This window comes from Toxoplasma gondii, chromosome X (assembly GCF_000006565.2).
Source record: "Toxoplasma gondii ME49 chromosome X, whole genome shotgun sequence".
Classification (NCBI taxonomy): Eukaryota; Apicomplexa; class Conoidasida; order Eucoccidiorida; family Sarcocystidae; genus Toxoplasma; species Toxoplasma gondii.
Window position 1 is genome coordinate 2,359,473 of NC_031478.1, and position 25,935 is coordinate 2,385,407.

The following is a 25,935-nucleotide window of genomic DNA, read 5'->3' on the forward strand; positions in this document are numbered from 1 at the left end:
CGGACATTTCTCTTCCTTCGTCAAAACGAGTTACATGCAACGCGTTACCTGTTGGTGGAGGCTGCTCTGTGCTCTCCGGCCACCACAAGTGAACCACGAAAAGGGAGAGGAACCTATGCAGCGGATTCAGAACCATCTTTGCGGTCATCTATCTGAAGAACAGTTGTGCGCCTGTGGACAGAACACGATGCATCTAGAGGTTAGAGTTTCAGGGGAGACTACGGGTACAGTCACTGGGTGCCAGAAACGGATTTTCAACGAAGAAGGCGGCGAAGCACGCCCCGCTAAAAGTCTGCATGCTTTGTTGAAACGAGAATGAGGGAAACAAAAGCAGACGTGAGAAATGCACCGTTTCGGCCTGTTACGACTTGAACTGTCCCCGTTGTCATTTTCCGCAGCTCGCTCGAGGCCTGCTACTTGGACCATTAATCATCATTCGGTTCATTCCTTGTTCAGTCTCCCCACTCCCTCACTTAGGAGACTCGTGAATGAGGTTGGCCTGCAAATGGTTACCTTTCGAGCTGGTTCCCTCCGAGTATTAAACGGTTCTATATATCAGAGGCTTTAATTGTGTAATTATCAACGTACAACTGACACCACGAATAGCAAACCCTCCAATTAACAAATCAGAAACTTCAGGATTTACAACCACCACGCTAGTACTCTTTTGGAGGATACTCTGCCTTACTAACACAGAACCTAGTGGTTCCAGGAAATAGGTTATCGCAGCTCCGATGTGAATTCTGATACAGGGACGAATGAGTTTCCGAGATGATATGTAGAGGCTACAGTTCCTGATTGCGTCTTGATGAGAATTTGGATATCTGTCTACTATTCACACAACGCCTGGATTTACACAGTTACGAATATCTTCCCACCTGCTGTCTTTCCAGTGTTTCAAAAATATCGCAAGGACGGCGACAACCGATGTGTGTGTTAGGTGACACAAATCTGACATCCAGCGAGTTCAGTCCAGTGACAATGCATTTGCGAAGCGACTGTTTGTGTGCTCTTCGCGTTGAACTGATGAGTATTTGCAGTCAATTTACTTTAATTCCCTTGCGCAAAGCTTAGTCCTGTCTGTGGAGATGCAGACCAAGATTTGCTGCATGAGAGACGACTCTGAAGATGGGCACACGTCCACTTCTGGACATCACCGTAGCTCCGCAGTTTGAGATAGGACTGAATGAGACTTCAGAAAGCAACGTGACACGGAATAGGGAATGCTCTTGTTTCGGGGTTCGTGATGAAAGTGGACAATACACGGGTCTTCACGGAATCGTCTACAGTCTTACAACCACATTTTAAGCAGTGTTGATAATGATCCGAATCCTGTGCAGATATCACCCGACTCCGAATGTGGTCCAATACTCTGCATGGCGGTCTTGACGGTAAGTAGTGATGGGATTTATACCATTAAGGAGTTTTCTCTATAACGGTCGTTAGGAACGCCGGGGACAAAAAAGGTGATACTGGGCGCTGTAGACCTCGCGAAGTTTTTTTCCGAGTACGGCCTGTCTCGTCAGCGTTCCAGGCGTAAACGAAGGACCCCCTAACTTAAAACAATAAGGAGAGTCAAGTAGGTACAAACCGCACATGGATTAATTGTGTCCATATGTGCATCTAAGCCGACAAAATATAGACTGTAACTTTCCGGCTAAACATCCCTTTGCTTTGAAGCACGCTTCGCCGTTATAGTGACCTCCAAGTACCACAAGACACGCGACATATTCATTATACCGGAACATTAGACCGAACCTGCGATAGATACGTATCGTGGATGAGCGTACATTAGCGCCTGAATGTCCACCAAACATGCGAATTTTAGGTTTCCCATGAAATCTATTTGGAAGATCAAGCAGAGAAAAAGCAGCTGCACACGACTAATGCTGGCTGTCGTTTCTCGTGTAGCAAGGAAATCCGAATTACCGTGTCTACACCAGCCCAAAGCTGGGCTTACCCAGCTCACTGTGCCTCGTCCCCCCGGGGCGAAATACTCCGCGTTGCCGTGAGATGTATCCACAGTCAACAGGGTGAGGATATGAGGCAAATGCAGGTCGAGATTTGTGGCATCCGCGGTTTCTGAGAATGGGTGTCTCGTCAGCTTCTCATCGCACTCGAAGGAAATGGCCCCCGTTTTTCTATACTCAGTTTTTCAAGGGTGAAAGCGCGCTCCATCCTACTCTGAAGCGTGCCAATACCACAGGTAAATCGAGGCAGGATCAGGCCACCGAGTCCACTGATGATGGGGTATGAGGAAATAGGCGACCGCACTGTTGCTCGAGAAAACGATTTCCGAGACCATCAGAAAGACCGGTAGCGAAAGCTACCATATCCCCCTTACCAAGTCGAAATTAGAAACATAAAGACCAGGGTCAGACCGGAATCGTGTTCGAGAAGACGACGCGAGTTGAAAGCGCTCTGCAGTGACCCCCAGGGAACAACTGCATGCGTCGTGCTTTCACTTTCGCTTCCCCAATGTACGGGCCGTGCCACCGGTCGGGAAACAGATTGTTGAGAATGTCGCTCCGTCTTCGCATCCCAAAACCGGCTGGCCTTCAGTCTCTCATTCTCCTTGACTGGAGAGCGGTATGATGCGTTCCCCCTTTATTTCGGGGGCACAGCGTGTGTTGTTGTTCCCCGTGAGCATATGGAGTTTCTTGGAACGTGAAACCGGGGCCTAACAGCTGCGGCGGACGGCTATTCCCTCACTCACGCACCGAAAGATTCCCCCGTCTTCTTTCCCTCTCCTTTCCAACGCGGGAAAGTCACAGTCTGCATACTGGTTTGCCGTCTCATTCCACTCGGTCCCACTGGGACCCGCCCTGCCGCTTTGCATGCTCCTTTCCGATTTCATGTACCCTTGGGAGGCAATTTTCCCACCGTTTACGCCTTTTTACGCCGATTTGTAGGATCTCTGGCCCTACAAAGGTTTTAGCGTTGGCTTCGTTTTACGTATCACCCGGCGTCTGGAAGCTCTGCAGCCTTGCCAGGAAACTTCGGCCGGTCGTTGCGTTGTCACTGGGATCGCGGCCTTGACCGCCACCATTGTCTGTCTCGTCTTTTTTTCCCTGGAAAAAGTGCTTTCCTCCTGTCTGCCGCGCTTTGCGACTCTTCTGGACGACTTCGCATGGCTACCGACTTGTTTGCGGGTCTCCCCGAAGTTCAGGAGTTTTGTGCAGCACCAGGGTTTCACAGACTCTGCCCCACTGCCCCTTCATCGGGGCTGCCTCATTCTCCAAAAAAGTAACCCGGATGATTCATGCGTTTCCTTTGCTTTACTCGCCCGTTTCGCGTGCGTGCTTCTTGTGTCGTCGTGAAGCCGCTGGCTGCGAGTGTTTATACACCCGGCGGATGCGCGCGGAGTCCGTGGTTCTCCGCACGTGCGGTATCGTCTGCGCGTCATTATACACTTTCTCCTTTAATATTCAATTTTTTCTCGGCTAAGTTTCGGATTTTCTGTGCCCTTCGTATACTCGTTTCATCTCCTTGCGGGTCTCCCCATCCGTGGTTCTCCAGTCACCGCCATGTCGTCTTTGTCGTCGTCCGCGGCGCTGTACTCGTCGGCGCCGCTGAAGCGGGTGGACCAGCTCCAGTTCGGCGTGTTTTCGTCGGAGCAGCTTCGCAAGATGTCTGTGTGCGAAGTGACGACGTCCGAGCTGTACGAACACGGCATGCCGAAGGCCAACGGCCTGAATGACTTGCGTCTCGGCACGCTCGACTACCGCCAGCAGTGCCGGACCTGCAACATGGACGTGAAGAACTGTCCGGGGCATTTCGGCCACCTGAACCTCGTGAAGCCGGTCTACCACTACGGTTTCCTCGGCGCGGTTCTCCGCGTCCTGCGCTGTGTCTGCTACGCCTGCGGCAAGCTCCTCGTAGACCGACGTGACCCGAAGATGCAACACATCTTGAAGATCCGCTCACCGTCTCGTCGGCTGAAGCACGTCCTCGACGCCTGCGCCGGCCGAAAAAGGTGCGAGGGTTACCTGCCGCTGCCCGCGGACGGCATGCCTGTGCCGCTTGCAGAGGAGGGCGAGGGGGGCTGCGGCTGTGTCCAGCCGCGCTACTTTAAAGAGGGTCCAAACATCATGGTCCTCTTTCCGGATAACCGCGAGGAAGGCGACGAGGATGTCACCGAGGACATCAGGCGCATCTTCGCGGCGGAGGAGGCGTACGCGGTGCTCCGCCGCATTTCTGAAGAGGACCTCAAGATGATGGGCTTCGACCCCGAGAGAGCGCACCCTGCGTCGTTCATACTCTCCACCCTGCCCATCCCGCCGCTCGCTGTGCGGCCTTCCGTGCAGTACGGCAGCGCGCGAAGCGAAGACGACTTGACGCTGAAGCTCGTCGACATCGTCAAAACCAACTTGTCGCTCAAGAGACAGGGGGACAGCGTCCCCGGCGCCGTCCTCCAAGAAATGGTCATGCTTCTCCAGTACCACGTCACCACGCTTTTCGACAACGACATTCCAGGCATGCCTGTTGCCACCACCAGGGGAAAGAAACCGATTAAGGTGAGAGCAGGCGGAGACGCACGCTCCCCGTTTTTCAAGAGCACGAAAGAAACGAGAGGGAAGCTGCACAGGGAACAAACCGGCTACGCGCGCGGGTCACTAGACCCTTCTGTACGCACGCGAGGGAGTAAACGAAGCAGACAGAGAGAGAGAGTTGTTCACACGGAACTGCTTTTGCTTCTCCTGTTCTCTGTACTGCTCTCTGCAGTCCATTCGCGCCCGGCTAAAGGGCAAAGAAGGACGACTTCGTGGAAACCTCATGGGAAAGCGTGTCGATTTTTCGGCGCGTACTGTCATCACGGGTGAGTCTCGCAGCACTTTGCACAAGATACATGTTGGGCAGCAGAGCTGTCTCTCAGTTCTCCTCCTGTATCGAAACGTTTTCTCATCCGTGTAGGACGACTTATAGGATATCTGTTTCCACTGCGCTGTGCGCTTGACCAGGCGTCAGTTTTCAATCCGTTGTGCATTCTGCACCGATCTCCTCGATTTTTCTCTCTTCTGCTCCCGTCCTTGTCTTTCGAAGTTCCCCCTTCTTTGTGGTCGCCTGTTTCGTCTCTGCAGGTGACCCCATGCTTCCGATCGACACTGTGGGCGTGCCCAAGAGCATTGCCATGACTCTTACCTATCCCGAGTTCGTCACACCGCTCAACATCGGCCAGCTGAGACAACTTGTGAAAACCGGCCCTTTTGACTGGCCGGGGGCGAAATACGTCATTCGAGATGACGGCAGCAGGTGTGCAAAGGCCGGGGAAATCGAGTTGCTGCGACCTGCTCACTCCTGAAGTTTCGTACCAAACACGCGGTTGCTGCCTGTGCACCAGACACCAGTTCCACTCCTCGCCGTTCAGTGGAGTTCGGCACTCAATCTATACAAATATACCCATCCACACACATATATACATACATACATATATATATATATATATATGCCTTTGTACGTATCTTCTTGCGTACCGCGTTTAACACACAACAGTGATTTGGTGGGGAGGTGTGTCCTTGTTCTGTAAACATGTGCTTTTCTTCTTCCACATAGATTTCATGGCAAACCTGAAGCTCGCATGTTTTGTTGACATCTACCCGCGTCGTTTTGTTTTAGTACGTCCACTGGCTTGTATTTCTGTCTGTCTCGTATGCTTGGAGAGTGACGGATACACTGGAAGAGATGCGTCTGCATAAGACACGCGAACTGGTTAGAGTTTCTTTGCTGGCCGCGAAAGGGTGGTTGAAGAGGAGCGAGTGCTGGTGGTTGCGTGGCCATGGTTTTTTTGCGGCCCTGGTTGTCTTATTTTTGAACAGATTTGATTTGCGCCACGCGAAGAAGGGCGGCGAAGTCGTCTTGGAGGTTGGCTACCGTGTCGAGCGCCACATGCGGGATGGAGACTTTGTGCTGTTCAATCGACAGCCGTCGCTTCACAAAATGTCGATCATGGGCCACCAGGTGAAGATTCTTCCGTACTCGACCTTTCGTCTCAACCTGTCTGTCACGTCTCCCTACAACGCCGACTTCGATGGAGATGAAATGAACTTGCACTTAGCGCAGAGCGAAGAAACGCGCGCCGAAATCAAGCACTTGATGAAGGTTCCGAAACAGATCGTTTCGCCGCAGGGAAACAAGCCCGTCATGGGGATTGTGCAGGTATGCCTTTATGGGGTTCACCAAAATAGGCTTCTCAGCGAAGGACTTACAGCGAAACAACTGAACTCCTAGACGTGTTATTTTCCCGGTCTTCTCGGACTCAAGGATATACTTCATAGTGCCGTATGCGTCCATCGTAGACGAACCGACCTGTAGGCTCCACTTGAAAAAACTGTCGTCCATTCGTTTGAGTGTCACGCTTGCTTGTGAGCATATACTACTCATTGGGGGGGGGGCGGGAATGAAAGAGAGGAGAGGCGCCGCCTTCGGGGTTTTGGAGACAGCTGAAAGCCAAGGGACGTAGTCGCAGAGGAGAAGCAAGAGAAGGGGCTGAGATGAGGAGAGAAACGAAAGGCGAGAGACGTTTGACAATCTCTGCGGGGAGAAGAATGCATGCAAGACTAAGGCGGGAGTTCGACACGTAAATCGGGGGTGATTGTCTGCATTCTTGACTAAAAGGCTGTGACCCGCGCGACTTCCGTTATTCCGACACATGTTTTCTGTTTCTCTCCTAAAACACCGTCATCTTGAGGTACTTCGGTTTGTTTCTGCTGGTTCGCCTTCAGTCCTCGAAGGCGACTGAACTGTGTGCTTAGACAGCGTCGTCTTTCCTCACTGGTTGCCGATTAGAACCGTCGATGCGGTCGGAGACCGTCGACTTGTCATCTCAGACTTTGTTTCTAGAATTCAATTCACCTCACACTTTCTCGATCTTTGTCGATGTTTGCGGCTTGCTGCCTTTACGTGTCTCTGTCTTCTCGCTCTCTCTGTCTCTCTGTATTCTTCGCTCTCTGTGTCTAATCCCTTCACTCGGTGCCTCTTTTTTGTTTCCCCGCGTTTTCCTCGTCGGCAAGCATTTTCCTGTCTTGACTTTCGCCTCTTTTTGCAGGACTCGTTGTTGGCTGTAAGCAAGTTTACGCGTCGAGACACGTTCTTGACGAAGCCGATGGTGTACAACCTTCTGCTCCAGATTCCGTACTGGAGCGGCGTGGTCCCGCCTCCAGCAATTCTGCACCCCGTGCCGCTGTGGACTGGCAAGCAGTTGTTTTCTCTGCTGCTGTTCTTCGACTCGTCTGTGTCGGGCGGGAACACGAAAACGCGCATCAACATGCAGCGCGATGTGGGTGCGGGTTTGGTGGACCGGAAGAAAGAGAACTTGTTTTTGAGTGAACGCGACGAGCGCGTGATCATTCGCCAGGGCGAGTTGCTCGCGGGGAAGATCTGCAAAAAGATCGTCGGCTCGGCCAGCGGCTCTCTCATCCACCTACTCTGGCTCGAGGCGGGCCCTGAGAGGACGAAGGACTTCCTCTCGACGCTCCAGAAGCTGACCAACTACTGGCTGCTTCATCAAGGCTTCACCGTGGGGTGCAAAGACATCATTGCAAATGAGGAGACAAACGAGAAGGTGCGAGACATATTGGACCAGGCCAAGAAGGAAGTCGACAAACTGATTCGCCTCGCCCACCGCGGCCGCCTCGAGTCTCAGCCTGGAAAAAGCTTGCGCGAAAGTTTCGAGGCGAGAGTGAACAAGGAACTGAACAGCGCGCGCGAACGCAGTGGAAAAGTCGCTGCAGAAAGCCTCGACGAGTCCAACAACATCATGGCGATGGTGAGACAGAGGGCGAGGACAGCGGCACAGGCGACGGCCGCGACGACTTAAACGCGGGGCCAGTGGGCGGAGCCGTGAAAAAGGAGAGACCGAAGAGAGAACCTGAGAGGAAGAAGAGAAATGGGGAAGGTAGAGGAGAGGGAGTGAGTTGTTGTTCAACACCTTTTCGAGACTGGTGAGTCGTCTGTGACGAGTTTCTTGGGTTCGGTTGTGACATCTGCATTCGCCTCTTTTTTCTGCGCTCTCAGGTGCTCGCTGGATCGAAAGGAAGCACCATCAACATTTCGCAGATCATGGCTTGTGTCGGCCAGCAGAACGTGGAGGGGAAGCGAATTCCCTTCGGCTTCAATGAACGTTCTCTGCCACACTTCCACAAATTCGATTACTCCCCCCAAAGTCGCGGCTTCGTCGAAAACAGCTACCTCTCTGGACTAGAGCCTCATGAACTCTTCTTCCACGCTATGGGTGGTCGCGAAGGTATCATCGATACAGCCTGCAAAACGTCCGAGACAGGGTGAGAAAAAAAACGGACACAGAACACTGGAGAGAATCACACATTCTTTTCGACGAACGCGCAAGCCAGTGACGCAACTCTATAAAGATCATGTATATGCGTTTATATATATATATATATATATATGTATCGCTGTGTGTTGATTCATATACTCTGCTTCTCTAGGCCTGCGTATTTCCTGTTTATTTGTGGATATCTGCACATGCATTGGTCGAGAGAAATGTGGTGCCTTTCTATGTAGCCAGTTACTCCTGTCAGCTGGAGAGGGTGTTGGTGCGGAATTTTGTGTTTCTCAAAAGGTACGCCGTTCCCTCGACTTCGGGTGTACGTACAGCTTGTTGTGCAGTAGATTGCGGCTTCCTTTTTCCATCTTCTCTCGCCCAGGTACATTCAGCGTCGGTTGATGAAGGCGATGGAAGACGTAATGGTTTACTACGACCGAACAGTGCGGAATTCGATTTGCGAAGTGCTTCAGTTCCTGTACGGAGAAGACGGGATGAGTGGCGAATTCGTGGAGGACCAGACGGTCGAGTTGATGACGCTCGACAACGAGAAGCTGAAGCGGCTGTACAGACATGACGTCGACCAGGAGAGCTACGGGAAAGGGTGGCTGTCTGACGAGTTGCGAAACGAGATTTTGACGGATTACGAGTTGCAGCAACCTCTCGAGGAAGAGTTCGAAGCCATCCGCGAGGACAAGAACCGTCTGTGTCGTCACATCTTCAAGGACGGGGAGACCAAACAACACATTCCGATCAACATTCTCCGCCTCCTCGAGTTTGCGAAGGCGCAGTTTCCTAGCGGGGACAGCTCGAGGAAGCAGAGCCCGATTGAGATCGCCCGCAAAGTGAATGAACTGTTGAATGAGAAACTCGTAGTGGTTAAGCAGACGACGAACGCAGACGCCATCTCCGCAGAAGTTCAGGAAAATGCCACCATCTTCATGAAGGCGCACTTGAGGACTGTCCTCAACTCCCGGCGGCTCCTCGAAAGAGAGTGCATCGGTCCGAAGGCTCTTCAGGCACGTGCTTCGAGAAAAGAAGGGGACTTTGCGACACTGCTTTTCCAAAGTGCAATGCTGAATAGAACGAGTTCCTTTTCAGAAATGACGGCTAGACAGTCGAGAACGCACGCGTCTCTGAGAGACTGCGTTCTCGACTGTCTAGGCTCTTAGGTGGGGGGAGATTACACGAGAGGGGGTTTGGGAGATGAAAAAACTGAGGCAAAAGAGACCAAACACAAACTACAGAAAGCATAGAATGTGAACAGCGTGGAATCAATCTGTTGGATTCATGTAACATACAGGGCATTTGTTATTTCGCATGGCGGAGCTTTTTTCCTCTAGTCAGACGCAGAGAAAAGGCCGATACCTTTTGCGGTTTTCACATGTAATTTTCTGTCGGTTTGTTGCCTTTATTGTGGCATTTCCTTTCCTTGACTTTCGAGTCAGGTCTCTCCTTTGGCGCACGCGTTCACTCTGTAATGGAAACAAGCTCTCTGTGGTGACTGGATGCCCTCGTGTAGATCTTAATCTGTGCGCCTTCCGGATTGGGGGAGTATATATATATATATATACATTGCGAGTTGGACTCCTGGTGTTTATGTACGTCAGACAAAAGCACTTGTGGAAGCCCAGGCGTCCTGCTAGAAAAAAGGAAGTGTAATCCCTTTGGGTTTTCTTTTTCTCGCATGCATGCAGTGGCTGCTCGGAGAAGTCGAACGCCATTTCCACCGGGCGCTGGCGCATGCAGGCGAGTGCGTCGGCGCCATTGCAGCACAGTCTATCGGAGAACCTGCGACGCAGATGACTCTCAACACTTTCCACTTTGCCGGTGTCGGAAGCAAAAACGTGACGCTCGGTGTGCCGCGCCTCAAGGAGTTGATCAATGTCGCGAAGCAGGTCAAGACGCCGTCGCTTACGGTGTATCTACAAGACGAAATCGCGATGGATCAAGAACGAGCGAAAGACGTCCAGGTGCGGTGACCGCTCGAGGAGGTGGATTTCAGTATCCTGCGACGTTTCTTGGCTACTCCACATCGACTCTGCATGCAGCGCCAGTCAGGCGAAGCTGAGGCTACCAAGTTCCTAATGATCGCTGGCACCGTATCTCATTCGATAGCTCACGCCAGTCAAAAATGTTAGATCTCAGTAGCCCTTGGGTTGTCGTCTTTGCTCGGAAGCTGTTAGTCTTAAGTATGTGCGTTTCGTGAAACACCGGCGGGAACTAGAAGGGGAGGGGGAAAGGCTCGCAACTTCTTTGCTCTTCGTCGCTTGCTTTGGCAGGTTTTTTGGTCAGCCAGAGCGTCTGATTTTCGTTTCGTATTCTCCGATTGTGTGCCCTTTCTTTCCGTCACCACTATCTTTGTTGTCATGTGTCGCTCCTCAGTGTTCGTTTTCTTTTTCTCGTCGTCTGCCTGTGTGTCTTCTTCCTCTTTTGACTTTTCTCTGTCTCCGTCCTCTCCTCAACGTCCGCTTCCCTCTCCGTCGTTGTCTTTCTCCTCGGTCGGCGTTTTTCTCGCCGTTCTGTCTGCAGCGCCGTTCGTCCAGCTTCGTCTCTTCGTCTTGTCTCCCCTCTGGTTGACTTTTTCTCGCACTGTCAGTCGCCCGGCTCCGTTTTTTGTGCGCAGACGCACTTGGAGCACACGACGTTGGACCGCGTGACGGTCGTGTCTCAAGTGATCTACGACCCAGATCCCACGGATACGATTATTCCGCAAGATAGACAGTGGGTGCGGGACTACTACGAGTTTCCGGACGACGACGAACTGCCCAGCAACTTAGGCCGGTGGCTGCTGCGCATTCAGATGGCGAGCAAAGTGATGATCGACAAGAAGCTGACCATGAAGGAGATCGGCGAGAAGATCTATGCGGAGTTCCCCAACGAAGAACTCGACTGCATCTGGACAGACGACAACAGCGACGACCTCGTTCTCCGCATCCGGCTGAAGCAGCAGCCTGGCGAGGGCGAAGATGAAGACAAAGACGAAGACGACGTTGCCGAAGCAGGCGACCGCTTTCTGCAGAAACTGATGGTTCAATGTCTCGCGGGAATCACGCTGAGAGGCATCACCAACATCTCCAAAGTCTACATGCGCGAGGAGGCGCGAACTATCTACAACAATCAGCTCGTGGGTTCCAGACGCGTAGACGGCAGCGAGGGAGTTGAGTACAATCCGAGTCTAGGACTGTTATTCCCCATCGGTTTTGGTCGAAAGTGCGACGTTGGTCAATAGGGTGCCACTAGCTAGCAGGGCGTTCTTTCACATTGGTTGTGTTCTAGGGGCGCACACGACGGATCTTCGGATGTACATACACTGCGAAAGGAGATCGTGGGTCAGTTCGCGGTATCGGGGACGACGCGCGCTTCTGGTGGAGCGTATCGAGGCGGAATGGTGTGTTAAAACGTGGAGGAAGCCCGGGTGTATAGATGTGGAAAAGGAGTTTTGCTAGTGACAGTGGGAGTGTCTTTTTGAGAAGGACTTCAGAGTTTTTTCGTAGGACTCCTGATGGCGTCGATTTCGTGGTGCGATAATGCAGCCCATGCAGCCAGCGATTCTCCAGTCTGTGGGTTAAATTGGACAACACATGCCGGAGTGTCTAGACGGCGTTTTCGGCGCACTGGATTCTGAATTCGTTTCCGTCCACTGCATCGACGTCTAGTTTTTTCCTTTTCCTTTCCATCGTTCACTGTTTGTTCTTCAGGGCAAATTCGAGCGTACAAACAACTGGGTGCTGGACACGGACGGCTGCAACTTGGAAGACGTCTTGCCGATTCCAATGGTGGACGACACGCGCACAACATCGAACGACATGACCGAGATTTTTCATGTCTTAGGAATCGAAGCGGTGCGTCGCGCTCTTCTCCGAGAGCTGCGTGCAGTCATTTCCTTCGACGGGAGCTACGTGAACTACCGCCATCTAGCGATTCTCTGCGACACCATGACCCAGAAGGGTTACCTGATGAGCATCACGCGTCACGGGATCAACCGCATCGACAAAGGCCCGCTGATGAAGTGTAGCTTCGAGGAAACAGTCGAGATTCTCATGGAGGCGGCGGTTTTTGCGGAGGCCGATCACCTCCGGGGCGTGACGGAGAACATCATGATGGGGCAGCTGTGCCCTCTAGGCACTGGCTACTTTGACGTGTTGATCGACGAAGAGAAGCTGAAGGATGCGTCGCACAATTTGGACGGACTGGGGGGCGCTGGCGAGTTCGACGGCGGGGTGGGGACCTCGCCCACGTCTTCGGATCCACTGGTGATCACGCCTGACGGGTCGTTCACGCCGTCGCCGCACCTGAACTCGGTGTTCTCGCCTATGCCCTTCTCCACCGTATACTCATCTTTTGCGGCGAGTCCTGCGAACCCTCTGTCTCCCACGACGCTCGGAACGAACGCGGGTGTAGATACACAGCAACTGGGTGGGAAGTTCTCTCCGACGCAACAAACGCCGCGGTCGCCGACTTCTCCCCTGTCGCCTCTGTCGTGTTTCTCGCCGCGAAATCCCCTCAGTCCTCTCTCGCCCTCCGGACCTCCCGGTGGGGTCTTCTCCCCGACGTCTCCGATCCTCGGGAGCGCCCTCGAGACGTCCTCCCCGTCGTACTCGCCGTCGTCTCCCCAGTCAGCGTACTTCCAGAACGACGGAAGCTCGAGCGCCGTGGACATGGTCATTTCTCCCGGCGGTGTCGGCTCGGACGGCAGAGGCCGCGGCGGATCCTACTCGCCGACGTCGCCCACTCTCTCTCCGTCCTACTCGCCTTCTGCCCCTCCGAGTTACTCGCCCACGTCTCCCGCCTACTCACCCACATCGGCGCTGAGCATCGCCTCGCCTGTCCCGGGAGTCGGCGGAGACGGTCGCACGCCTCTCAGTCCTTTCTCGCCCAGCAACAATCCGATGTCTCCCCACTTTTCAGCCTCTACGTCCTACTCGCCGACGTCGCCCGTTCAACAGAGCAACCCCACTTCTCCCACTTCTCCGTATTCTCCCGCCTACTCCCCCACTTCGCCGCGCTACTCGCCCACCTCCCCCATGTACTCCCCGACCTTCGCGCCGTACTCCCCGCAGAGCCCGAGCTACGGGGCTGGACAAGGACCTCTCTCGCCCAGTACGCGTCAGATCGTCGGAGAACACAGCGCGGAAGGAACGAGACAGAGAGCACAACACACGGCGTTCAGGAGGGAAAGCGAGAGGGAGAAACGAGAGACGCCAAGGGATTGGGAGACGCAGTGTCCGGAGAGCTTTGGAGCAGTGTCTTTAGTGACCGTGATTGCTTCTCGCCTACACAGAGGGAGATGGAGGGATCAGACAGACAGTTTAACAAGTGGAGAACGGGAGGTGTCGAAGGGGGAAGAAGGGGGATAAAGTCTGTGGAGAAACCGTGTTATAAAACTCTTCTGAAGATGGTTTGTTCTTGCTTCAGGCTTCACCGTCCAGTCTCCTCGCTATTCGCCGTCTTCCCCGGCTGCGTACTCGCCGACCTCTCCCATGCCAAACGTTGCCGGTTCGCCTTCTTATGAAGATTCACATGCGCCTGGGGGAGACACGTACTCTCCAACGTCGCCCATGTATGAAGCAAATGGTAAGCGCGAAAAACAACGCGGATTCAACAGAATGTGCGTGTTTCTCTCGCTATACTTGCGGAAATACAAGAACTGTCTTTGTCTCTTCCCAATCATGTCCGCCTTGTGGTGTGCTCGTGCGCGGCCTCGGAGTTTATATATATATATATATATATAACCGTGCGTATTTGGTGATACCGGCGGACATGCATATTGTTGCATTTTTGCGTATGGCTGCCTGTCGATTTTGGCGTTATTGGCTTGTGTGGGCGGGTGACAAAAAATGTGTTTTTCGCTGTTCTTTGCGTTGTCCGAAGACACTTCGAGAACCTTTTTCGTCTTGCTAGAGAATAGCATTCCAGTGTTGACCGGGTTTTGGTTTCGAGAATCACCTCACAAGAGTTTCTGCGTTTTTGAGCACAGATCCCTTCTCGCCAGATCCGTTTGCCGCCGAGGTTGTCGACGAAGTGGGAGATGTCGCTGCTCTGGAAAGTCCGACAGAAGATACACTCGGCCCCAACCAAGGTCGTGGCGGATCAGCGTAGCGTTGCAAAATAGGCAGAAAGATAGACAGTGATACGGGTGTGTCACTGGAAACAAGCACGTTGAATTTTTATCGGACCACGGTGCAGATGTAAAATGCCGCTTGGGTGTGGGTCGGCCTGTGGCACGGGGTGTGAGGTTGAGTTCTGCTGTCAATGAGCGTAGGAGGGTTGGACAAAGAAGTGGAAAATCGCCTTTACGTCTGACTATAAATCAGTTCCTGGTGAATGTCCAACGTGGCAGCTTTGCTTCATGCGTGCAAAACGGTTCTCTCGAAGATGTCTGCGAATGTCTCACGCGTTCGATCCACGGACGCAGTTAAAACTCTACCGGCACAACCTTGACAAAGCCTTTAGGCGAGGACAGCATCCATTACGGATTTCCCCCCCATTTTTCTGGTCGTGCTGCGAGTTATAGAATCTTCCCGAAGATAATTGGTCGGTTCGTCACTCTTTTGAAAAAGCTTTGATTGTAGTTTTGGTGTCAAATCCCTGAAAAATCTGAGACAGTTTGCGCGCAATGGTGCCTGCTAGATGCGGCACAACGGAAGCTGCTTTTGTTGTGGAACAGAAGAAATGGTGACAAAATAGTCTCTTTCGTGAAGTGCCACCCAGGGCGATAGATCTCCACTTGAAGGAACGGCGTAACGTTCCGGTAGTAAAGATCTAGATGTTACCAAGCGATTCGCGTTCCAGTTACAGCAGCCGCACCTCAGCACACATGCACTTGTCATACCCCAATAACGAATAGAAAGCGTGAACAAGTTGGAGGTGAGTCCGATCCCTTCTCAACATGCGTAGAGTCATGCAGTGGAGCAACAGTATATGCCACATGATGATGGCGAGAAACAGTGCTGCAGTGAAATATGCGCGTTCTTCTGCCGTCGAACAGACTCTGACCGATAATGCAGCCTCTCTCTTTTTTTCAATGCCCGCTAAGCAAAATTCTTCTTCGCGAATGCCTGTTAAGACGACGCAACAATACTGCAGAGACAGATGTTAAAGATCTTGTTCATGCTTTGGACTGGATACGTTTAAGTGTTCTGGATTTGCGGTTTAATGTTGTTAGCTTACGCCATACCACACGGTTGACCTGTGTACGTAACGTTGTATGATAATTCGTAACTTCGCAATTTCAACAAATTGCGATAGAACTGTGGTTCGGGTGTGATGGCTGTACCAGTCAGATACCCATGAAAGCCTTCCGGTGACACACTTCAAAGTGGGTGAACATTGTTTCATGCGACCATTCAAGCTCAACCTCATACACAGTACCAGAAACTATTGGATAAGAGTCCAGAGTTGAAAGATACACTGTGCGGTATCCCTGATTATTGGAGGTAGTGTTATTCGTAAATCCCTACCTCCTCACGGCTTCGGCATTTCGGTGTTTCCCGGTCGCCTGCTTGGAGGCACATCATTCCTGTTCCATGCGGAAATGAGTTTATCCTTCTTCCACGCAAATGAGATAGAACGGGCGGGAAACGACTCCAGGGGAAACTCTTGTTAGCGTCGTAGGAAAGTCACATTGAAAAACTGGTAGGCCGTACCTTTCAGTTACCCAACACACGCATCCTGCGTCGAGTCACGAGTTCTTCGGTGCATGCACGCTGGGTCTTTCGTGTAAGGCGATTCTCGGTGGACTACTACTGAAGATTTGGCAGCATCTGTCTCTTTGTATAACGTTCCTAGGAATTAAGGACTTCTCTGTGATTGCATACGGTGAGAGACTCAATCGCGGAGAGCGTTTCGATCGTTGAGAGTCTTGACTCTTTTCTGGATCCTTCACCGCACGCGCGAATTCGCGGGTGCTCACTTACGCGAGGTAGGGGGAAATCTCGCTGAGTGTTTGCGTGTTGCGGTCTTTCACGACTGTATCTGCAAGATTCACGAATCAATGGTTTTCGGAGTGGCGTTTAGTATCGTATCTCCGGAAAGGCGCAGAATGGTACGCACACGCGTGCAATGCTTAACAAACTCTGTCGATGGAAGAAAACCTGAAGCCTTTGGCCGCGGGGAACTCTTGGAAACATCCTGCTGACGGTTTCCTCTCTTTGTCTAATCCATTTTCTCCGCCACAGCCAAATCATTTCGCTTCCTGTCTGGCTTTCCACACCCCATCCTTTCAGGCAAGCGCATGTGTGTCATTGCTGCCTGCTGCGTTGTCTTTTCCGTTTAGCCCCACCAGCATGGAGAATCGTGAGGGAAAGTAGCCAGTCTCTTTTGCTGCAGTTTCTGAAAGTGTTTCTGATCGTTATTTGTCTTCTCCCGCACTACGGTTTGTTTTGTCGAGTGGCAGACACGTAGGTGCTACGGACTCGAGGTGCCTCTCCGAAAGGCAGGCGTCACCATGAACTGCTAGGTTCTCGCCTCTGCATGCGGCAACATGTTTTTCCTTTCGAGCTTCTGTCTGGGGCTGTGGAGGCAGTCGATTGTACGTTGCGCAGATAACACCGGCGTGATCAAGGCGTGCATTATCGGCATCAGGAATAAGTACGGCACGGGGAAGATTGGTGCACGAATCCGGGTCTCGGTGCGCGACAAGACCCCCGAGTGCACGGCTCCCAAAATGCCAAAAGGCGTAATTGTGAGAAGGCGAAAGGAAACGCGGCGGAAAGACGGCAGTTACATCAAGTTCGACGAGAATGCATTCGTCATCATTCAGAAAAACAAAGCCCGAGGGACGAAAATAAAGGGGCCCGTCCCCATGGAAATCCGGCACAACTGCAAAACCCTCGCGAGATGGATTTTCTGAACAGAATCGCTGGTTCATCAGAGGCAGTGCAGACCGCATACACTACCGGAAAGAAATCCGAGCAAGGACATACAGGCCGGAAGACATACTTTAAGGTCACGTATTCGTACAAGAATATATGCATATCTACATGTACGCATGTGGATATGTAGGAATGGGGTCAGCTGGGTAGAACTCGAAGAGTGGAAATACAGGGTACAAGTCGCGCTTGGGAACGGGTGTTTTTGTTCCGCTGAGAGTGTGTGTTCATCCGTTGACTGCCTTTGTTTTTGATAAAGGGATAGTACACTGCGTCAGGATCTGCCTGACACGCGTAGCTAATCGACTCGACTCTGTTTTTCTTTCTATTAGACAGGAGGCGTGTGTCTGTTGAGGACTTTCGAACAGCGAGCGCTTTCTCGTCCTTGAAACCTGACGTATCTTCAGAGTCAGGCGGTATATTCACCTGAGAAATAATCAACTTGCCTGCTGATGCCTGGCAGTACATTTAGGCGCCGGCGGCTGGAGTGATTGCCAGTAAACCTTTATGGCCAACAAGCGAACACGAAACCAAAACAGCCGAGTGAATGCCCTCAGTATTTGGATCTAAAGGTGCGCAATGTGAAAAAGACACTCGTGTGTCTGGAGAAGGCCACGAAAATCGCCTCGCAAACAGTATCCAACCTTCTGCTGTTCTTTGTTGGCCGTGGTGCAGTAGTCGTGGGCTAACCTATCCGTCTGACGGTTCAAACGCAGCGACTGTGAAGAGGATAATCCACCGTCGTGAGGGTTGTCATGGAAATGGTACGCATGGTTACAATCCCGTGGAACAGTTCTTTTGGTTCAAGTTTTCTGTGCGTCGTTCCGACAGATTTTCCCCCCAAAACCACAAGTATAATCCCCTTGTGGTAAAGGAAGTACTTGCTTTCCAGTCTACACAACACAATTGCCGGCCTCTAGCATCCTATGACAGTCTGCGACGTTTGTTAATCCATGCTCAGGGAAGCCCTCGCTAAGCAGCGGCTCGCGTCGAAAACCACGCCGACTTTGATGTACCTGTGTACAGACAACTAGCGGAAAGCGAAATTCCAATGCCAGTGGACCCCGGATAGCGCTTTTGCTGTCTCAGAAAGCCTTTTTGATTTGAGAACATACCCCAGAAACTCATTTGTCCCCTTGGTAGTCCATATCCAAGGAAGGCAATAATTCGATGAAATGTAGATACAATAATTGTAAATGGCGATTAATCTACAGAAGCGTCGAGGACTCTCCGTTCATACCAGGCGTAAAAAACGTCCATCCAGTTACTAAACAGGTGTCAGGCCAACAAGAATCTGGTCCATGTATTCCGTACAGACTAACATTAGGAAGGAGACTACCACAGTGAATTTTAGGTTTTCCAAGAAATATATTTGGAAAAAGAGACTTGCTAGTATTACCGTAATTACATAATATACAGTCCCAGCCGTTCCGGTTAAGCTATAGAAGAGTCAATAAAAGAGTTAGACAGTCGAAAGGCATAGAAAGCATCAAATTCACTGACTGGTAGTAAAAAATTGACTTGTGTAGCTATTTCGCAGACTGTTTCAACGATATGAATAAATAGACGTTCTCTGCAAGCACTACGCCATCCAGTGTAACCTCAGTTTGTCCACCATCATGCAATATATATGTATATATATATATATATATATACATATATATTGCGGATGGTTCGCGATCAAAGCCCACATAGGGTTACGTATCATACCTGAACCGTTGAAGACGAGTTACCGAAGTGGTCATGGCATGACAACGGAGACTTGTCGAATCTCCTCTCGCAGTCGATTTTCTCGTCGATTCATAATCTTTATACAGAACTCGCACACCACGACGCTAGAAACCACGCGAACGGAAAGGGAACTCGGCTGCTGGTTTTGCAGCGTTCATTTGGCCCCTCCCCGCAGTATGAACTATGCAGCCAGCCTTTTCCCTACGCATCGTCACAAACGCTTCCCCGACAGCTTCTGTCTTGCAAAAGAATACACTGAAAGCGCTTTGCTGGCTGTAAGAGAGGAAACAAAACCGTGTCTGAATGCCGCCTCAGAGTCAAGACCGGTTCGTTCGCTGACGTCACCGCGCATGCAGCGCGATTTTTTCGCACACTTTTCAGCCCAGCAGCCCCAGACAGCATTTGCAGCGGCGCGTACTTTCGTACATTTTTCGAGCGGCCCTTTGCTCAAGGAATGTTAATGTCCATCGAGTTCTATCATCAATGCTATGACTGTTTGGACATGTTTGCGGTACACGAGCAGCTATACGCTGGGAGGCTTTGCAGGCGAGCCGTCAGACCCCACCACGGGGTAAAGAAATCGCCATCGCCATATCGTGTAATTGCGTCTTTCTCCGAGTTTTCTGACGCCCTGCTTTCTGAGGTATTTGTTCCGGTTTCCGTGGTGTGTAGTTAATCGCTGTGCTCTGTTTCTGTGCTTGACCCATCGGCCGCGCCAAAATGGCCGGTGCAAGGACCCAGCTCTCGCGTAGAGGTGGGTCTGCGTTCTTTACTGTTTGCCGTCTGTGAGTCCTTGAGAAGAGCAAATCACCTGATTTTTCCGCTTGCGTCGTCTCTTCTACTTGCTTCTCGCCACCATGTGGACATCTCTCCTCCGCCTCTCGCAAAGCTACCCGAAAGGGTCGTTTCATGAAGGTCACATCAACCCTTTCGCCGACGTCCAGTGGTACGACCTAGAGCCGCACACGAGGTGTATGTACACCCCAGAGAAATATACCTGCATCGCACTTCCAAGACTTGCCGAAAATGGCGACGATCTGGAGACACGCTTCTTCTTTATTCTGGCGGGAATTGGGGAAGATCTGCGGTGATCTCATCAGCTAACGGGTGTTCTACGCATCCCGAACTCTCGAGTCTGTCCGGCAACAGAGACGTGATCCGTGCCTTACACGTGTTCTCAGCTGCTGACGTCGGACCTCGAATGTTGCGGTGTACCCGACTTCGTTATCTGTGTGTGCTTCGTGAATGGGCATTCGCTTTTGAAATTAGCTGACCTTTCCCGCTGTCATTCCCCCCGCCGTGGAACGATGGCTGTATATACCTATAGACGAATCTTGCTTACTGTGAATGGCCGACGTGGCTGCGCTGCTACAAGCCGAGGATGAGAACTCTGAATATTATCTGGCTTGTTATTTCCTGCTTCTCTATTCAGCCGGTAGCGACAAAATCTACAAATCCACACTCACTTTCGGTAAAAGAGTTCCGACACTGTCGTCGTGAAGTGCCTAGTTTCTGTCCGTGTTGCCACCGGTGCTTCGAAGGCGCTTGCCTGCGTACGTCTTTCTGTTCCGCACAGCCGTGACCGTCGTTCATGACCAGGCCGAATGGGTGCCTCGGGTCGAGGGCGGCGGCAAAGTGAACGAACTTTCGTTTCTGGGTCATTGCCCAATGTGTTCGCAGGATAAGTCGGCCCTTTATGAAACGTAATATGCCCAGAGATCACCACCCTCTTGCGAAGCAACACACGAGCCTGAAGGCTGTGACGATGCTGGATGAAGAGAGTGGCAATCACTGGCATGTCCTCGACGGCAAAGGAAGAGTGAGGACATCGTTTTCACGCACAGTTGACTCTTGAGCATGTTTGAATGCAACTTCTACTCGCGTTGCTGCATTCTGTGAACTGCAGTCGCTGCAGGATGCAAACGTGGAGTTCGATGCAAGGCTTTTTTTCAAGAGTCTTGTTTGCAGGCACTCGCTCTCCCTTCTGTCGTACCAGGAACTCCCGTGGAGCCCCTGTTCTCAGTGGTGTCCCCAGACAGTCATTCCTCCTCTCCTTGCCCATGAAGGCCGCAAGGAGCCGCGAGAAACTGCTTTCCTTCTTTCCGCTTTCTCCCTTCGTGGTTGCTGTTGAACGGGTTTAGTTGCCAGAAATGGTGCCTAGTTGCCATTCTGCCGTTTTCCCTCTCAAGGGAGTTCCTGATCTTGGCGGTGTTGAAACGATGTCTTCACCAACTAACTCGATTGTTCATGCGTGAGCTTCGTTCCCGGCTTCTCTTCTTGTCGCAGAGCGTCGGAGGCTTGGCGGCGCAAGTCGTTCGTCTTCTCCAAGGGAAGCATCGTGTCGATTTTACTCCGCGCACTGCCGCGGGAGATAGCGTGATTGTGGTGAATGCGATTCATCTCAAGATGGCTGGACACACGTGGGATACAAAGGTGTACAAGTTTGATCGGAAAAGTAAGGAGGAACAGAGAAAACGATTGTTGCATGTTCACGTCAGGTTTAGGTCCGCAGCCACACGCGTGGAAGAGTTTCTAGTCATCCGTCTACCGAATTGGTTCTATGTTTATACTAAACCAATACTGTTAATTACTACAGCTTCCAAGCAAACATGATTGCCGGTAGGATATTGAAATCCAACAACAGTCGCCACATACACTCTGAGGCAATGGTGGCTTCTATCTCGCTTCATGTTTTCTGCATTGATCTGTCTCCTTGTGTCATTCTTTAGACTCTTCCATGTGATGTCGCATCAGATCTTCTGTGTGCACATGCACGTGCATATATCCATTATGTAATATATATATATATATATATATATATATATATATATATATGAGCGAGTTTTGTCCCGTGTACGTTTTTGGACCTGTGAACGTCGTCCGCATTTTTAGTCTGGACGATATGTTGTGCATGTTGCCGAGAAGGATAGGAAGAAGAGGGATCGGCGGGAGGCATCCTCGACGTTACCACTGAATAGGCAAGTGACGGCTTGGCGTCTACTGTCTATACTTCGCATCAACTGTTTGTGTTTTTCTAACTGTCCATCGCAGCTCATCCGGCTGGGCCGAAAATTATCACGGCCAAGACGATCATGGCGCGAAACCCAGCTATGATTGTAAGCTTCTCTGCCAGCACTGCTGAGAATCATATACGAGACGGAGTTCGCTGTTGCCAGGCAGAGAGAGGCGCGGGAGACCGACGCTGTTTTCATCTGCTGCCGAGTTTCCGCAGTCAACCGAGCGCCCTAGAGGAAACGTGGGTTTCTTCGCATCCCAGCTACCACGGCTGTGTGCTCCGCAGTATAAGCCGAGTTCGAGTGGAGCGACTTGGTCGTGAGCGTGCCGTTTCTGGTCTGCGTTGTGATACATTTGTCTTGCCTAGCGAAGAGGCCATTCATTGTACCGCTTTAATATCGTGGGACAGATGTCGCGGGGGAGGGGGCAGCTGGGACAGAAGGCACACATAAGCAATGCCGCGAGACGAAGAAGAATTCTGCTTTGTCAGGCAAGTTAAGACATGCAACTTGTTGATACGGAAATCCTGAAAAATCATTAGGTACAAGCTAGTCGCAAAATGGTTTTTTGCTGGTCTCCTATTTTCTCATCCGCTGTACCTATAGCTCAACTTGGCTGTGAAACGCATGCTGCCTCCGAATCGACTCCGTCCCATCATGTACAGGTGAGTTTTGGTGGCTTTCTCGGGCGCTTGTCAGTGTACATTTCTCCGGTCTTCTGCTCCAGTTTATGTCCGTGGAGGTGATGCGACTGGTTTTATCGAACTTCGCTTGTCGCTCTTTTTACGAGTTCCCAGCGGCTTCTCGAATAGCGTCGTGTCGATTTCGTCTGACCCGTGTTTTTTTGCCACTGCTACTGTTTCGGGTGTCTTCCTTTCTTCCACAGGGATGCCTTTCAGTTTGCCGAGTCTCCTTGTGAGCCCCCTTCTTCCTCTCTGTGTTTCCCCATTTCGCCTTTTCCTGTGTGTACATCTTCTCTGGAGTCATATCAGTGTTCTCGGTGCTGCAGTCCCTACACAATTTGTTTGTTGCGCTGGCGTAGATCCCCGAGCTGGACTACTGGTTTCGATCTTAATTTTCTTACTGCCGGCGGTTGGGTCTACGTTCATTCCCAGCCAACATCGTTAGTGCCTACGGGGCAACCGCTCCACACACGTTTGAGGGAGTAGCAGCAGTAGTGCCCAGCTAAACTTTGACTTTTAAAATCATTGTGGCATCATGGCAGGGGTGTCGTGCTCTGACGTCGCTCGGGAACAGGTGGTGACTGTCGTCCTTCCTCCTGTAGCCCGTGCTTCCCTCTCAGGCTCTTCGACGCCTGCCGTCATGTGCGTATTTGTGTCCGTGCTTCTTCAGAAAGTTGTTCGTCTATGCAGGCGCCCTCCACCCCCACTGGCAAGTTCCTCAGGTCATCGTCCCTGCTAAGACACCGGCAGAAGTTTCCTTTTTGCCTTTCTCCGTCGAACGTGCCGATCCCGTTCAAGCTGCTGCGCGCATTGCAGCTCTGGGGGATCGCATGAAGATGGAGTAGCGCGTGTTTTGACTGGGAAGCAAAAGGGACGCATCGGGAAAAGTGGAACTGTTTTGCATTGAGCAGGACCAGGCGAAGAAAAGGGCACGCTTGCATAGGTGGACATTTTTACTCAATTCCACAGAACCGCGGAACGGTGCTTTCCCACGAGATGCGTGACGGGGCTTTAGTCGCCGGTTGTCTTCCTTGATACGTTGTTCCCGCTCACTGAAACGACGACAAGCGGCAGGGCTGGGAGTTGTTGAAACGGTGAATGCCGTTTTTCCAGTCGCAGGCATTACCATTATTATTAGTACCCACACACACTTGCGTCTGTCTGTTTGTCTCCTACAACCGTCTCTCCCGTGCCATCTTCAGGGAACCTAGTTGTGTTTCATCATTATGTCCTTTTCAATCGTTCTGCACCGATTTGTTGCTGCGGTTTGCTGGAAAAGGACCCTGGAGATGGTTACAGCCCGAACGATGGTACTGGCAGTAATAGCATCTGAGTAGTAGACTGGTCTCGTTGTTGATACGAGCGATAACAACAGTCCAAGTATTGCGCCAGGAACATAACCGATGTGGAATAGCCGTAGCGTCGTAGAATGTTGAAGTCCAGCACATGTAGCTGTCTTAAGAATTCCAGGGGGATGGTGAAAGTCTCTGAAAAACCTGTAGAAGATGGTCGGAAAACGTGTTTGTGGGGTCATGTAGCTGTCGGCTCGTGTACCTCAAGAATCGTGCAGGAAATATAGTTCTGAAGCGTTCAGATCCACCCTTGATCTCTGAGCTTTCACACTGTAGTGTTCGATAACACAGTTCACCTTTCGCCATATCGAAGAAAACATGGATGGTGGTACGCGGCCGATCTTTGATTCCGGAGAGTGCGCTGTTTTTGGAAAACTCCCGAGCACAAAAAGCTTCACCGAATTTCACCGACGGCCCTCAAGTCGTTTCGCTTTTTCAAACGCCTGCCATCATTGTTTTGGCTACCGACGAAACTGCTTTCCTGAACAGAGACATTCTAAACTCCGAAACGACGTTGTTATCTATAGTTATGTCACACTGGACAATGTCGAATGCGGTGTCCGCATATACGCGCACCAGGTACGCGCCTAAGATACTATTATATAAAGAGACGGAATCCGTCTGGGGCAGTAAAACAATTTCGTGGCTACAGCTGCAACAGTTTACTTCCATATCGACCAAAGACGACGCATTGAAAAAGTTGTGCACACCATTCATGCTTCACCACCTGCTGCGGGTGACCGGAGTACCTTTGCATCACTTCCATCGATCATGTGCCGCCAATGGTTGGCGCTATTGAAAGAATCCGTTGGGTAGCCCCATCGTACCGCTTTTTCGTAAGTTTGGAATGCCGAGTTTGTAGCATTTTTTCCTGAGCACTTTAGCCCAAAGGTGCCTGATTCCGTTCTGCGAGTGAAGGCTACGACCTCTGGACCGCTGTGAGGCGTAGCCTTTTGACCGAGAGTTTTCTGTGCTTTCATTTGTGACGCAGGTCTTTGTTTACCGGAGCCACCTCCTATTTGTGTCAGCATGATTTCGAGAACATTCAGCAAATATGTGAGTCTACGGGCACAACTTGTCTTTTATCGGTGTACTCTAACTGTAACAATGTAGCGTCCGCTCTCTTCTAAGTCAGGCTCAGTGAAATGTTGCTATTTTTGTTATAAGCGTAGAACCAATCCGGTAGCAAGGTATCAGATAATAGCTAATGTAACGTACATGACGCACGCTGTTTGTGGACGGGCACTACTGACTTAGAGCATTCCCTGGGTTCCGAGTTCCCATTCCGCTCCGGGTTTGACCAGGGAACAGCGAAAGTGACGAGTGCTCGCCTCTCCGAGCTGTTGACTGGGACTGGAAACAAGAGATATTTACATTGTTTATTTCCAATCACAAAAGCTGACGGCTAACTCATTGTCTCACATTACACGACAGTCGACGCACACTCATGAACGGTCTGCCCGAACGAGGCGCCTGCACCGACGCAGGAGACGAAAAAGCGGAAGATGGCATGAGAAGCACAGCCTTCTCGTGAATGCACGAGGAAAGTTGCTTTTCTCCACGGAATCATGGTTGAGTGCGAGGCAAGAAATGCAATGGGGAAAAAAGCCACAGACAAAAAATTTCTTCTGTGAATCAGACTGGCATGTGCGTTTTACACGCGCGTACGGACAGCGTTACCCGCTAACCCTGTACACGCCCACAAACACTGCAGGCAAACACTGTTTAGGGTTTAGGAAACACACCTGGAAAATTCATCTCCCCCGTCTTGACTTTTCTCCCACCGGGAGATGCTGTGGTTGTCTCTGGAAAAACCGATGGGTGCTCGGCTCTCCGCCGAGTCACTCCTCGGTCAACGCCGATACTTTTCAGTGACAAAAATACGACAAACCTCTTCGTGCACGCCTGCGTGCACGAGTCTAAAAATGTACTTTCGCACTTTCACCACCCCGATCACCGCAGATGGTCTTGTAGCTGTTTTTCGTATGTGTGGCCACACAC

At 51.4% G+C, this 25,935-nt stretch overlaps 3 protein-coding genes across 3 annotated transcripts; all 3 read left to right on the top strand.

Annotated features, from left to right (window-relative positions):
• The first annotated feature begins 1,207 nt into the window (after positions 1 to 1,207).
• On the top strand, positions 1,208 to 14,748 carry POLR2A (DNA-directed RNA polymerase II RPB1). The gene is made up of 12 exons (XM_002366158.2): positions 1,208 to 4,517; positions 4,726 to 4,819; positions 5,082 to 5,253; positions 5,817 to 6,156; positions 7,046 to 7,765; positions 8,014 to 8,279; positions 8,664 to 9,300; positions 9,979 to 10,254; positions 10,908 to 11,408; positions 11,983 to 13,384; positions 13,700 to 13,858; positions 14,262 to 14,748. The coding sequence occupies exons 1-12, from the start codon at positions 3,528 to 3,530 to the stop codon at positions 14,381 to 14,383; spliced, it is 5,679 nt and encodes a 1,892-aa protein (XP_002366199.1). The 5' UTR covers positions 1,208 to 3,527; the 3' UTR covers positions 14,384 to 14,748.
• Positions 14,749 to 16,026: 1,278 nt separating this feature from the next.
• On the top strand, positions 16,027 to 17,980 carry TGME49_225250 (LSU ribosomal protein L14P, putative). Its single transcript, XM_002366157.2, has one exon. The coding sequence runs from the start codon at positions 16,767 to 16,769 to the stop codon at positions 17,133 to 17,135; it is 369 nt and encodes a 122-aa protein (XP_002366198.1). The 5' UTR covers positions 16,027 to 16,766; the 3' UTR covers positions 17,136 to 17,980.
• Positions 17,981 to 19,297: 1,317 nt separating this feature from the next.
• TGME49_225240 (50S ribosomal protein L13, putative) lies at positions 19,298 to 23,975 on the top strand. The gene is made up of 6 exons (XM_002366156.2): positions 19,298 to 19,831; positions 20,566 to 20,704; positions 21,172 to 21,340; positions 21,937 to 22,001; positions 22,506 to 22,564; positions 23,253 to 23,975. Exons 1-6 carry the CDS (start codon positions 19,743 to 19,745, stop codon positions 23,425 to 23,427), a joined length of 696 nt encoding a protein of 231 aa, XP_002366197.1. The 5' UTR covers positions 19,298 to 19,742; the 3' UTR covers positions 23,428 to 23,975.
• Positions 23,976 to 25,935: the final 1,960 nt, after the last annotated feature.

Coding starts and splice junctions, on each gene's coding strand:
- TGME49_225240 (XM_002366156.2), top strand. CDS start 19,743: ATGTGGACATCTCTCCTCCGCCTCTCGCAAAGCTACCCGAAAGGGTCG. Junction 19,832..20,565: donor CCTTTCGCCGACGTCCAGTG/GTACGACCTAGA, acceptor ATGTGTTCGCAG/GATAAGTCGGCCCTTTATGA. Junction 21,341..21,936: donor GTACAAGTTTGATCGGAAAA/GTAAGGAGGAAC, acceptor TGTCCATCGCAG/CTCATCCGGCTGGGCCGAAA.
- TGME49_225250 (XM_002366157.2), top strand. CDS start 16,767: ATGTTTTTCCTTTCGAGCTTCTGTCTGGGGCTGTGGAGGCAGTCGATT.
- POLR2A (XM_002366158.2), top strand. CDS start 3,528: ATGTCGTCTTTGTCGTCGTCCGCGGCGCTGTACTCGTCGGCGCCGCTG. Junction 4,820..5,081: donor GGCGCGTACTGTCATCACGG/GTGAGTCTCGCA, acceptor TCGTCTCTGCAG/GTGACCCCATGCTTCCGATC. Junction 11,409..11,982: donor CTATCTACAACAATCAGCTC/GTGGGTTCCAGA, acceptor TTTGTTCTTCAG/GGCAAATTCGAGCGTACAAA.